The 14,344-nt window shown below is 37.4% G+C and overlaps 1 protein-coding gene and 2 pseudogenes across 1 annotated transcript; 1 reads left to right on the forward strand and 2 right to left on the reverse strand.

The window, feature by feature from the left end:
- The window catches only part of LOC136277192 (angiopoietin-related protein 7-like), a 47,349-nt pseudogene that overhangs the window by 24,952 nt on the left and 8,053 nt on the right, over positions 1 to 14,344 (forward strand).
- LOC131786383 (angiopoietin-related protein 7-like) lies at positions 511 to 14,037 on the reverse strand (annotated as a pseudogene).
- LOC136277349 (uncharacterized) lies at positions 2,596 to 7,532 on the reverse strand. The gene is made up of 10 exons (XM_066159364.1): positions 6,918 to 7,532; positions 6,443 to 6,592; positions 6,051 to 6,225; positions 5,705 to 5,862; positions 5,347 to 5,520; positions 4,627 to 4,999; positions 3,954 to 4,215; positions 3,587 to 3,786; positions 3,186 to 3,273; positions 2,596 to 2,944 (listed from the first exon to the last, which is right to left on the reverse strand). Exons 1-10 carry the CDS (start codon positions 7,530 to 7,532, stop codon positions 2,596 to 2,598), a joined length of 2,544 nt encoding a protein of 847 aa, XP_066015461.1.

A 14,344-nucleotide genomic window follows, 5' to 3' on the forward strand; every position in this document is an offset into this window, starting at 1 on the left:
CACGTGTGAGGATATTGGTGTCGCCATGGTTACTAACATGATGAGCCAATCACAAGAGAGCTTCCCGCGGCCGGTTCTTTTGAAATTTCATTCACAAAATGGCTTCGAGGTGCGAAGACGGTACATTTACCGGTGACTTTCTCGATGAGCTGCCAAATTTTCACATCGATACTTTTTGCGAGCTTAAAGAACATTCAGGAAGATTTGCTGAAGTCTCGGAAAGTGATGTTGAAAAAATTCATTGAAAATTAATTTTAAAAATTTGTCTTTTATGCAGGAATTTCATAAGTATCTATAAAATAAACAGATAATTACATGGCCAATGTTGGAATTTTTACTACAAAGAAACCAAAAAAATAGTTTCTTTCTGACAATATACTAATTCATAACCTAAATTAAACTTTGACGCACGATTTCGTCGCCTTAGCTGTTCAGAGGTGGATATTATCAGAGCACGCTAAAAAAATCACTATCTACTGATGTGCTGTGTACTTATCCCTGGGAAAGTTTTTAAAAGTCTACTGGTCTAATTTTCATTTCAGTTGATGAAGGAGCGCTGCCTTCGGCGCTGGTTCGAACTAACTCTGCCCAGCGAATATCTGCAGAGGTTTTACTTCCACAACGCGGATAAATACCATTGAGATTTGAAAAAACAGCACATTTAATACCGTCGCCATACCACCAGCCTCTGCCACTTCTTTGAGCACAATCAACAGGTTCTCTATCCCAGGTACCAAAAACGAGATTCCTGTGGGGACCGAGAGAATCAGAGGAAACAGTGGCATCTGTTTCAAAACAGAACAAAAGAAATTCGCATAATTCTGGGATCCGTATAACGCCTTTTTCAGCGAATAACTTGTTGTTAACCGCAAAAAAGGAAAATATTAAGGTAAGTAAGAACTAAGTTCCTTACGTGGCACAGATACCTAACTCCAGACCGAGTAAGAACCAATCAGGTTTACCTCAGGACTACTTTGCCAGCCTATAATACCATTACTCGACCAAGTAGAGTAAAGTATTGAGATTTAAATGAGAGGGAATTAATATATATAAATCGAATGATGAATGCTGAAAAAAAGGAAACCGTTAACTTACTTGTAATATTGCCAATGTTTAGCCGGTACTTAGCTGTCTCGTTCCCAATCCCAAACCAGTCATACTCAGGGTGAACAGTTTTGCCAGTAGTTACCCCCAGATGTACCCGAAGCTTGTTCTTTGTCTTGTTTCGAGTCAGGCGGTTTATCTTGTCCAGTCCGAGCCAAAACTCACCGACCAAGTTACCGAAGCCATGTTTGTATTCGTCCAGGTGCGGTTAAAATCAACGGAGCCATCCATTCTCCTCTGGATCACCGTCCATCCCCCGTTGGCTGTAGTTTGGTCACAATATACATTAAAGGCGCCTGAACTATCTGGGTCGATAGTGTAAACACCACTGATCCTTCGTCCGGATTTGTACAGCTCAGCACAGTTCCTAGCTGTTGTAGATAAAATAAAGATGCTTGACGTTTCAAACGTTGGGCATGCTCTCAAAGAGGGGGTTTGGTATGAATGTGCTTATATCATCCGAAGAAGTATCTGTCTTGGAGAGAAGACTACGGACTTGGATTCTTCAGATATTTTTTATCTTTTGAAAGCGCATCAAATCATAAGATAAGAATAAAAAAATTATTTTGAAAAACTCGATAAATGACCAAAGATTCGAAAAAAGTTTAGAATATTTAAATTATTCTGTTGTCAATGTTCAGCTACACTGTAAAATGAAAAGAGCCAAATTGACCCCAAAAGCCAAATTGGCCACAATTTCTTGAGGGCCAATTTGGCCCATCAAGGTTCGTTTTGGACTATTTGAGCCAAAACGGGCGGGACAGGTACCATTTCAGCCCCTCCAAAATCTGAATTGGCCCCTATGAATTCTACTTTGGAACTTTTCCTCAATTTGGCCCCTCCAAGAGCCAAGTAGGATTGACCAATTTGGCCCCAAAAAAGTACAATAATAGTAAACACAGTGAGTAAGGTCGTTAGTTTTTGCTCTACTTTTGCTTTTGACATAGGAAGATGCTTATTATTTTTGTCATTTTTTCAGCCATGTCGGTTTAAGAAAATCCCACAGGTGTGGATCATTTCAGCTCTTTGATGCCATCTGGCCTTGATCTCATGAGGGCATCTAGAATCACTTTGGTTTGGATGTTATTCAAAATTTTTAAAGATAACCATATGATTGAACAAACTAAGTCACTGAAAATCAGAACAGTGAGCCAAGCTACTATTCTGTGTTCATAGGTTTGATTATACAATGGATTTTGAAAACACAAAGACTAAAATACCCATTCCTAAGCTATATCAAATGCTCTTTATTAATCCATGATTATCACTAGGTTACAACTTATTTTACAAAAGCTTCAATGCTATTTACACGTCATTTCACAAGCAGTTTTATATACAATACCTTTAAAAGCAAACAGCTGTTTTTGCCCATCTATATTCAATGCACTTTTCAAAAAATGACAGCCTGTTACAGACATAATCCAAAAAATCATATTTGATTGCTGACATATACTCAGTACACCTTTCCAAGATCATTTGCAGACACCTTTTCTATATCTGCTCATTGTAAACATCCACATCACTTTTAGGGCAGATAAAACTGGATTGATTGTCCCCAATACTTCTACAAATATGCAAAGGCCTAAATGTTGTGAGTTCTTCTTGGCTCCTGACGGTGACTGCTCCATCATTTAAAACCTTCACATGATATGCATGCAAGTGGACTTCATAATTATGGGTAACAATTTCTTTCAAAACAAAAAAGACCTGTGAAGCATCTTTCCCAGGAACTGTCACAATTTTGTCTATCAGTGAGAACTGTGGTAAGAGCCCATCTCCTCCTGTGTGGACAGCTGCACCTTTATTATATTTGGTACCAAAGACCATGCACCATTTTGCCCTAAAAAATACAACCGTCAAAAAAGATGAAAAGATGGGTTGTCCAAGAACAAAAAACTACAACAAAAGTGCAATTGTCAAAAAATTACCATTGAATACCCTGAGCACATGTAAATATTTGTATTCTTAATACAGAATTATTTTTTATTAACATTACTCGTTCTATGTAAAGTTGTTAATTCAGCGTCACCTAGTTTAAAATCTGCACTTGAATGGTGTTTGCATTAAATGAAATTACTTACTCATGAATTAGGTCTTCACCTTCCAGGGTGTCAAGCTTCTCAAGAAGCATGTTGAAGTATGCTGCCCTGTTAGCTTCTTTCTGAGTCCCTGGAAATGGCAATAATAACCTCATAATATTACAATAAGTGTCTTTGTTTTTTTCAAAAGGCATAACATATCTAATTAGACAGCAGGCTTAAAGGTTATTGGCTACAAGTTGACAAAAAATAATTGTGGCGGTTTTTTTCCAATGAATGGTCTCTACACTAAATAAATAAAAGCAGAATTGTTGGTCCTAAGGACCCCCATTAGATAAATACACATAGTATATGTCTATATTGTCACAGGAAAATTCACATGCACATATGAATGTCAGCATACTTTCAGACCAGCGGAAAATAAAATGGTTGTAATTAAATACCTGGGCCTACTTCCAAAGACTTTTCAATTGATGGATGACCATGCTTACTGCCTGATATTTCATAGCACTGCCTCAACTGATGACGAAGAGCCAGCGTCCAAGGAATATTGGTGAAATTGCCAAGGGATGTGGCCAGCCGTTTGAGTCTTTCATGCTTTGCCTCCAATCTCATTGTCCAGGACCGTACCATTGGACCAAGCCTTAAATATCAAAATGCTACATATTTACATTTTTTCCTTTTTCAATGATCAACCTTACATGTACTATAGATAACTACGGGAAAACACAAACAATAACACAAAGATTTATGTCACAAAATTATCACCCATCAAAAGAAAAGTTAAAATATTTTTAATTTCCAACTTACCTTACCATTGTCCTGGGGTAATGAAGAATATAGTGCATCTTTGGAATCACAGAGGAATTTGGGTACAACTGGGTAAAGCTAGTATGGTGATCTGTGATTAAATCCCTTAAGTAAGCTGCTTTATCAAGTGTGACTGCATCAGCAAAAACAATGTCCACTATTTCCAAAAGATTTAAGAAGAGACCCCACTTCTCATCATCACAAGGGATATGGCTGCCCATCATCAATGGAAGGAAACGGCCAAGGCACCACATCTGTGAAGCTAAAATCACATTATGATCAGCAGAGCTACCAAAACACAGTTTTATCAATTTCATGAGTGAAATAAATAAAATATATATATGTATCAGTGCCATTGATCATTTACCAAAATATTCCACTACTTTTAAAAAATATACCAGAATGGTAGGATCATGATGTTAAACACATGGCAAATGTTTGGAAAATTTTGAATTACTGTAACTTGCAGTTCAAATATTACCATAACAATAACAATGGACAAAAAGACAGCCTTTTGTTTACAAAATTAATACTAACAGTGTACACTAGGGTGACAATGCAATGATGACGAATGTATCTTGTGTCAGAGTTACAAGCAATGATTTCAAAGCTAAGACTGTATCTCTGGATAAAGCATGTTGTACGAATGAAGCTACTAATAATGCAGTTTTACCTTTTTGTTTGAGAGAATTAGTGTTGGAATTTAGGGTGGCACTTGATATAACACATGGTTTGTTGGAAACATCTGGATAATCATAATAAAAATTTTTAATCCAACGATTTAAATTTTCCAAAGTGAAAAACTGCTGCTCATATATAGCATATTTGAGGAGTTCTTTGACTTCATATTGAAGAAGCCCCTCAAGGACATCATGCATTGCATCACCCGGAAGACCTTCTATGACATGGAAGTATCGTGACTGGTTCAGGGCTGATCTCAGATTTATTCCAAACTGTGAAGAAATGTCAATGACTGAATTTTCAATGGCTGTGCACTGCTGATCATACATTGCTTTGGTGCGTAATTGGAAATCGTCTTCCACAAACTGTGGGGAATAATGAGAAAGTTATTGGATTTCAACACCACTCTTCAATTACAAACTCTATAAGACACGATTTACAACACAGTTTTTTCATGGTAAGTCACAGGATCAGGTGGTTTAATCATTAATAGAGAGGAGTATCTTTGGTTCTACATAGAATGGTTCTCACATGGCTGCTGGGAAAGTTAAGCCAAAAGTTATCACAATGAGCAAAAGCCTAGAAAAAAACTTATGAGTAGGCAGCAGAGTGCAAAGTGAATGGGAAGAGATTTAGACAGCTGCATGTAGATTGACAAAACTTATTATATTGTCAGTGGAAAAATAGTTCATCTTTTATTTCATTATATTACCTTTGAAGCCACATCATTTGCATCTCCCATGCAAACTCTGCACTTCAGTGCAGAACAGCTTCCAATTTTAAAGCCTCCCATCTCCTGGGATGCCAAATTATCACCGGAAACGAAGCTGATGGTTCCTCTCAAAGACTTTCTTTCCCCATTTATGGTAAACTGGTATCCTCCATCCTTAGGAAATAAATATAGATCAAATAAAAAAGATGTTGATAGTCAAGCCCTGAACTGTCCAATATATACAATACAAATAAGACTAGTACAACATTTTTAAAGTCTGTTGCATTTCTATACTTTCAGTTTACTCTACAACAGATATTGAATGTACTGCACACTGTGGTCATTATTTAACTCTTACCTGCTCTAACTGATTGAGCTCTGTCATGAATGTTTGAAGAATTTCATTACATCCATACTTCTTGATCACAGTTCTCTTTGCAATTGCCAGAAGCTGCATTGCCTTTAGCTGGGATCGGTGCTTAGGGTCAATATTCCCAAGAGTATAGTAAAAAACGCCTAAAATAGTATGCAACATTTAGCATGCTTACAAAGGTTAATTGATTATGACTTCAAATAAGTATCTGAACTGGTTGAATCTTAATTGTAAGACAACTACACCTAAATGCCTTTCCTTACTCTCTGAGGTACATGCATGAATGTCTCATGACTTGTGACAGTATAGTGAAATAAAAATATCTCATTACCAACTTTATGTTTTGAGGTTTTGCTGCCCAGTGGATTCACAACTTCAACATCATCATAATACAATATAATCTGTAAAGCATGTGGGTCCCTAGAGAAAAGAGGGTGCTGGCGGTAAACCTGACCATCACAATAATCAGCAATCATCTCATCATGTCGTTGATGTGAGTTTTCCACCTGTTCAGAAACAATTCGTAAGAATTTACAAATAAATCACCACATTTAACATTCCACCTTTATCAAAATTTAAGAATACCACTGGGCAAAGTAATGGAAAATTACCAGCTAGGCAAATTCCCACAAGTTAAAGAACTGGTCCACATAAAACTTAGCTCCCCTATGATAAAACAAGTATGGCAAAGTGTAGATTGACTTCACCATAATTTCTGTTTACCTGTTTCAAAATTGAGGGGTTGTTCAACCACTGCTCTAAACTTTCAAGAAGAGGGATCTCAATGACTTCATCATTTAGTTGAACCCTTCTTCTTTTTGGACCTTTCTGTCGATGACCATGGAAGTTTCCAAGCACACGTTTCACAGGTTCCTGTTCAGGGGACATTACATAATGCATGTTGATTTATTACATTCCAACGAAATATCATACTGGTACAGAAACATCTAAGTTAGCCTAGCTAGCTGGTTCAAGCATAGCCCTAGCTGGTATAAAACAAGAGAAAAGACTGCACATTTCTGTCTCTGGTATTACAACTATAAATTGTTTAGGCATGTTTGAACATTGTAAGCAGAATTTGGTGTCTTTAACAGCTGTATGTTAAGGTGCTTTTCTTTTCATTAAAATAGTGATTTACTCCCTTACTATTAACAAGGAAATCCTAAATTGTACAATATACTTAATTTCTTATACTTACAACAAGACCAAAGATTTCTTTAAATGCTCGTTTTTGTCTATTTTCTGTTTCAAGGTTTTGAAATGGGCTTGCCTTCTCAGAATTTTCCTCAAATAAAGTTTGCCATGTTATGTTTTGTATCACATGATTTTCCTCTTCCTCCATATTTAAAAGCTTATCGGCAATATTTATACATACTGACTTAACAGCAGTAGAGACAAGAGAACTGGTACTCTGTACAATGTCATCCAAAGCTTTTTGTGAGAGATTGTGTGTTTCCTTGATTCGCAAAAGATATGCTGCAATCGTGTTTCTTAACTGTTCATTTTGGACATCGTCTTTGTCTTCTTCAAAAAGTGCTTCATCAATAAGCAAATCACCAGCTTGCTCTTCAGGCTCAATATCTTGCACTAAATCCTGAGGTTGTTTAACGTCACGTGCAACTCGTAGAAATCCTCTGTGCACTCTGTGTACGTGACTTCTGTACCCATAAAATTTCTTGTAAGTTCTTCCACATCCATTAATGCCACATGTAACAAAGAAATTAGGATCTTCTCTATGTACCCGCCTGAAATGGCTGATAACTAGTCCAAAATTGTCAAGGACAGCATTGCACATGTTACACGGAATACCCATCACAACTTAAACGCCACAAGGACGTAGGGATTCGGGAATGTTGAGGGGTAAACTGGTAGATCTTTAACTCGAACTAAACCGCAGCTAACGATTGGTTTACTCAACTTAAAACTGTGAACTTTTTAATGATTAAAACTTTGTTATAAAAGCGATTTCCCTCCAAAATTCGTCCTTCTTTTGCTGGTGCGTCTCTGCAGCTCCTTCTTCGTATCTCATTAGTCGAACGAACCTAGCTAGACCTCGTGCGTCGGACTCAATAATGAACTACAGTGGTGAGGAGGTTGTTTCTTGGCTCCAGTCGCATGGATTTTCTCCAGAGACTTTAGAGAGGATAGGTAAGCGAAAGAAATTTGCTTAACAACACATTTTATTGCAATTTTATGTACACAAACTTGACTCCTTCACTGATCTTTGTTCGTAACTTATCTTGCAGAAAAGGAAGGTTTGGACGATGAAGATCTCTTCGGCATTGTCCAGTATGTAGAAGAACTGAGGCACTACTTTCCCTTAGTAAAAGAGCGACTAAAATTCAAGAAATTGATCTTGATGAACGCTGAACCTAGAGATGGTGCGAGTTCTTCGTCGGTAAGATAATTAATTTTCCCGCCAAAGAATTTGACGCATGCGTGATTCCCCTGACTCTCAGCGGTTTCACAACTAAAGTCATGTGTTCTCATTTTGGCGCCGAGAGATAGAGACGGTTACAATTCAAAACGGATACTGCATTTGCACAAGATGAACTTGACTTCTTTCAAGACTCTCTGATTTTAGGATTCCTCACTCCGAATTCTTAAACTTGTCCTTAAAAAAATTAATTGTTATTTTTATGTCCATATCTTAGTTTGTCTCCACTTAAGCTGAATTTTTTGCTCTTTCTCTTTCAGTGTGCAGAATCAAGTTCTACGAGCAATTCGTTTTACACGTCGACTGACGATTCACAAAACACCAGCGATGATGAAAATTTAGAACTAACATCGACACCCAATGAAAAGGGAAAATCGCCCAAGGATTTTTGTATCATGGACGAGGCGATAGAACTGGGCATTGCTAAAGTAAGTTCTTATGGGGTAAGATGGTGAAGATAGCTGGATAGTGAAGAGTACATTATCAATTCCTTTCTTGCTATTTTACCCCAAAGGAAAAAACACAAGGTGCCAGTTGGTCCGTTAAAGAAGAGAAATGTCGGGGAAAACAGCCGTCAAAAACGGTGAGATCTGCTAATTTTTATTGAAATATACTAGATATGTATTTACGTCCACTATGCATAAAACAAAGTAAACCTAATGTGTGAATTTGGTAAATTAAAAATTACTTAATTAATAACATGTTATCAGACAGTCTAATTTATTCAAAAAATATTTCTACCTATAGCTTCCTCCTGGATGGCTATCAAAGTTCCAGCTTCCATCGAGAGTAAGAAACTTTTCCGTTTTTTTTAATTTAGTTTTTTTGAGCAATCCTTGTTAATTCATGAAAACTGAAGTGCCTAGGAGTATGATTTCCTTTCTCGATAAGTACATAGTTTGGTGAAAGTACATTATTGATATCATCGAGGTATGATTATGTTTTTTCTCTTTTATGCACAGTTTGTTTACATTTATGGAAACTTTTTAGTCACAAAATTTACTGTTCTCCAATGACAAATAAATTTGTTCATTTGTTTACTTTTTTTACAGTTCTCTGCCTCAGTAGAATTAGGTATCCAGGAGGGATACCTCAGTGCAAACCAGAAAAGTGAATTGGTCCGGGATGTTTGCACAAGCATCAACCACTTCACCAGCCACCCAAAGCTCTCTGAGAGGCAATGGATAGCTAAAAAAATTGTTGAAGAGTATCCATGTATGGCTGGCAAGAAACTAGTTGACTCAGACACTGAATGGGTTAGTAAAGTTTAAAAATCTATCAGTTTGCTTCTTCTGCTTATGTTAAAAAATAGAAATTTTTGTGCTGAATTTCTTGGCTTAAACTTAGAAGATGCAGAGTAATCACTCTGATCTTTTAAGTTCTTAAGTGTGATTGGCTGTTACCAATAATTATAACACATATCTACCATAGAATTAGATGTGTAGTGTTCAGTTAGGAGGCACAGAGTGGGAAAGGGGCAGAATACAGTGCCAACTGAAAAACTTGAGATGATGTGAACTCCACACATTGAAAGTAATATCATTAGTTGAGTAAAGTTTACTAACAAATGTGCAAAAAATTTGGCATTAATTTATGCAATGTCCTGACCCTTTTCCAGGGCTATTTGGAGGTCAAGATTTTCAACAGGATGAAAAAAATCCAAAAACCCAAACATCCAGCCAATCCTGCTGAAGCTGGTCCCTCTAATGCCAAAAGGCAAAAAAAGATTTCAGTATTTGGGCACAGCAGCCAGACTTACCTGCAGGTGAGACTCTGGCAACTTTAAAAGCCTTTGCTGAGGAAAATCGCAATGAAGTCAGGAGAAACCCCCGAAAGCGCAAGCTCATAAGGATTTCATGGACAAAACGTTCCCCCTCCGCCGCCATGAAATCATAACTGCCCCTAAATTGGTGAAGGCTGTCTTGATGGAGTACCCATCTCTGAAATATTTCATCCATGTAAGTATTTGCTGTAAATTGCTTGTATCTGTCATAAATGTAAACCAGTTACAGGTTTGTTTGTTTGTTTGCTTTTTGGCCAACTTTTGGCTGATACTAGGGTACCTGTCAGAGATTGCAGTCCAATACTTTTAAATGATATGCTTCCCAATTGTACTAATTTTTTTCTTAAGGGGGGAAGAGGGATTTTGTGTGTATGAAAGGCAAGTTCCTTACCAATATATTTGTGTTCCTATTAAGGGCATGAACAGTCCTTAAGAACAGCATTTCTCTCTCTGGATTCTCAGTACACATGTGGTTATGAATACCTCTAGAGTAGATTCATCTGACAAGTAAGACGACTTACATGTTATGTTTTCTGCCTTACCTTTCAATGCAGTTAAAAGCTGAGCTGTGTAGAATATTCAATGATGATAACATCCCAACCAAATTGCGGGAAAAATACCTTATGTGGCAGCAGCATATCCTAAAATATGCTGCTGCTAGCAAAGATAAGGTGGTCAATGAGGTAATGGATGGAATGGAAGCTGCCCTTAGTGAAGAGGGATGCAACAGAGAAGGTAAAAATGAGGTTTTCAATCATTTACAAAGAAGTATTATACCTTAATTTGTGTAAAACATTCTGCTGCTGTCACAGACACCTGAAAATAAATGGAAATCGCCATGCATAAGACTACCTTTTTCGTGTTACACTGTATAATGATAAAGATAAAATGGAATAACCAGTACAATTAAAAAAAAGTACACGTACATCTCACCAATGTTCTGTTCTCTGTGAGAATTTTAACCTCAAATTGAAGTTGGGTCAGTTCCTTCATGATTTCTTCTAGGCAGAAAGCAGTGTTCTTCTGGCAATCAATTGGGGCTGCACTTGTTGATGGTATAAACTGAGAATTCACAAAAAGTGCCAAAAGCAGCAGAGCTGAACCTGAAGAGAAGAAGTCATTTAGCGGTGTGAAGTCATTCCAGCTTAAATATTTTATGATCAGTTCTACGCACTTTACAGAATGAGTTGAAAAACGAGAGCTTTTGATTCGGAAATTGTACAAAGTAAAAAGACCAAAAGTTGTGCGTTTATAACAGTATAACTTGTTTTCTTAGTAAAACTGAAGATGTTCCTTTAAAGAACCATATTTTTGGAGGCCTTCTGCTCCACCAGTTTTCTATTTCGTCTTTTGATGAAATAAACAAAAGCTACTTTTTTCAGCCACAGGCTTCTCTATAACATTTTCAAGAATAATCCGTGAGCAAGTTACGAGTCATTATTTTTTTAAAATAGACAGGAAGTTCCCGATAAGAACGCTTAAAAACATCGCGCCACAATCACACCACCCACCGCAGCCATGCTCTGATCAAGTGCAAAACTTAAACATTGATCATACTTCATAAATGTATTCCGATCGGGATTTAAATTTATGCAGGGTCATGTGTTTATTATCAGTCAATGACAATCGTGTGTAGAGCAAGGGAAACTGCGAGAGTATAATAATTAAGAATTATTCATCTAACACAAAGTGCCTATTTACCATCTCACATTCATCAAGCGCAAATGGAATAACAATTTTATTAAATTCTTCGCTCCTCGGTATTACTTTGTGAGCTCATTAAATTTGTTGTACTCAAATTTTTTCAAATGCAAACGACCAGAAGTCAATTCTGCTTCCGATCTCCAAATATTCACAAAATACAGTTATTTCAAATCCTAGAAACGTTCAAAGCCACAAGGAATAATACTTCCAAAAGAAACACCGTATTGTCTTTGTGTTCCAGCGAAAACGTCCTCACATTATAACTGATCACGTGTTTTGTTTTGTAGAACCGAGCAAAGGAAGTGATCGAAGACAGCTTTCGTTTATAAGAACCTGGAGTCAACTTCAAGCTCTGAGTATACGAATTACGAGTTACCAACTTACCGAGACGACTATCTGCTTCAACTTTTAAAACTTCAATCCTATCCAGAAGCGGTCAGCACCGTCACAAATAGTTTTGCTGCGTGGTAGCGAACGGAGGAACGGATCGAACGGATTTCATAAATGAACTTTTAATTGCAAATAAAAGTTCTGGGAGAGCGTAGAAATCTCGTGGAAAGCTCTGCCTGTCATCCCGAAATTTTGAAGGTTACCGGCATTTCTATCTGTTGTGGTTATACATTTTTTAGGAGAAAACAAAACCCTAAGGTACGTGGATCGGCCTTTTATATCACTCACCTTTATGTTGCCACTAAATATGAGATGTGTGGCAATGAAGTCGCCGCATCTTTTTTCTTCGAAACCGAATCAACTTTCATAGGATGTGAGAGAGAAATGGGGTGTTTGTCTTACTGAGTACTCATCGTTTTTAAAGATTGGGAGATTACCGTTGCTCCTTGTGCGTTTTCTTTTCTTTAACATAATCTCTGAATCAAGCTTCCAACCGATTCCACGTGGAATGAATTTAATTCAGAGTCATTCCTACGAAAGTACTGATACGGATAAAGTTAACTCGAAGAATCAAATCGGGAAATTTTCAGTCTTTTAGGTCAGGATTCGGTGACGATAAATTTCTCTTTTTACGTTACTTTGGCGATAAGTTTTCTTTCGGAGCAGTCGATTTTCACTCCGTTGGGCGATTAATTGTAAATTACTTGACTGAACGATCAATGCGGGTGAACTTTAATGATTCGGAACACTTGCTTGGCCTAACTGAAGGGCTGAAAATCCTTCACCAATTTCCTTAAATCGGGGATCTGCAACAACTAGATTTTGTTCATTTATGAAAAAACGGAATTTCTCCGGTTTCCCTGACCCAGGGAAAGCACCATTCATGCACTTCACATATAAAAAAATATCAAGATATATCACCCCATTTATCAACGTGGCAGTTTAACGTTTCTGTTTCATCTTTTAAGCCAGATCAACATTCAAGTTTGTTGAGAAAAGCCGTCGCCAAAAATTGAGCCAGATGAACTTGAGGAACAGAATAAGTGCATTAATTCTTTGGAGAGACAAGAAAAGGCGGCAGAGAGCAATATTAAATGAAAGAAGGAGAAGGCACCTGAAGCCTTGTTCTTTAGCAAAATTCCGTCAGAGAATCCTTAAATATTACTGTACCAGATAAACTCTACGCCTTGGCGTTCCCGTACAAAAAGCAACGCAGCGATTTCAGGACCGTAATCATCAGCATGTTTTCAGAAGCAACATGAACGCAAGTAAACTTTAAAGGAACAAAGGACTGCAGTCCTTTCCAGCTAGATGGAAAGGACTTAAATCTTAGACCGTGCGAAATTCGACGAATCAGATAATGAATATTCGCATGATACTTGTTATATGGGAAAGTCATTTTCAAAAAATGATCATAGTTTTCCATCTCGACATTGACTAGACCTTGAATAGCCATTCCAAAGGTAGAAACAGACTTAAAACTGAAAGGATATTTTCGATAGAACGAATGTACGATTGAGCTGGAAAACAGAATTGTGCTAGGCTCAGAAAACGAAAATTGTAGGACTGAATAGGCCTCCACGAGCACGAAAGTTCGACTGTTCTACTATATCAGACAATCCGACTATTCTTTAATCAAAGCCACCATCGAAAGACATTCAAAACGTTTACAGTTCTACCTCTGTTTCTTACGTTTGATAATACAGAGTGAACTTTTCGAAAGTTCTTCCTGCTTGCAAGATTAAGAGTCACATACCATGGATTAGAAATTAGTTATAAATGCCATAGATGTGCAAACAATCTCATATTTTAAAAAGTAAGCATTGCATCTAATCACTGCTTCAGTTATGGACGAGTCTCTTTAAGATGCAAGTTCTTCATCAAAGAGCTAGATTTCACATACCCGTTCGTTGTTGAATACCTCTCATTGTAATTCTTTTGGTGTTGCATGCAGTATCACTCAGAAATGCTGCCAAAAAATGGATGGTGAGGTTTTGTCAAAACTGATTGGACTCGACTCCCTATTGAGTTATAAGAAGCTTGATGGAGCTGCGTCCGCACATGTTCCATGCATCAATGCCTCTCCAAGTCGAGAGAGTCAAGTGCTTCAGCTATAGTCAGAGACAACACTAATTATATTAAGTTTTTCGGGAATGATGGTCGAGAGTGACCCCTTAAATTGATTACCGTTTCGGCGAATCCTCTCTTAAAAGGAAGCGAGGGAAATTTGTGGTTTTTTAGAAGGATGTTATACTTAACTGGATAACGAAATTTTTTTTAAGGCCGACCTTCCTTTTGAGTACGTGCGAGT

This window comes from Pocillopora verrucosa, chromosome 12 (assembly GCF_036669915.1).
Source record: "Pocillopora verrucosa isolate sample1 chromosome 12, ASM3666991v2, whole genome shotgun sequence".
NCBI lineage: Eukaryota > Metazoa > Cnidaria > Anthozoa > Scleractinia > Pocilloporidae > Pocillopora > Pocillopora verrucosa.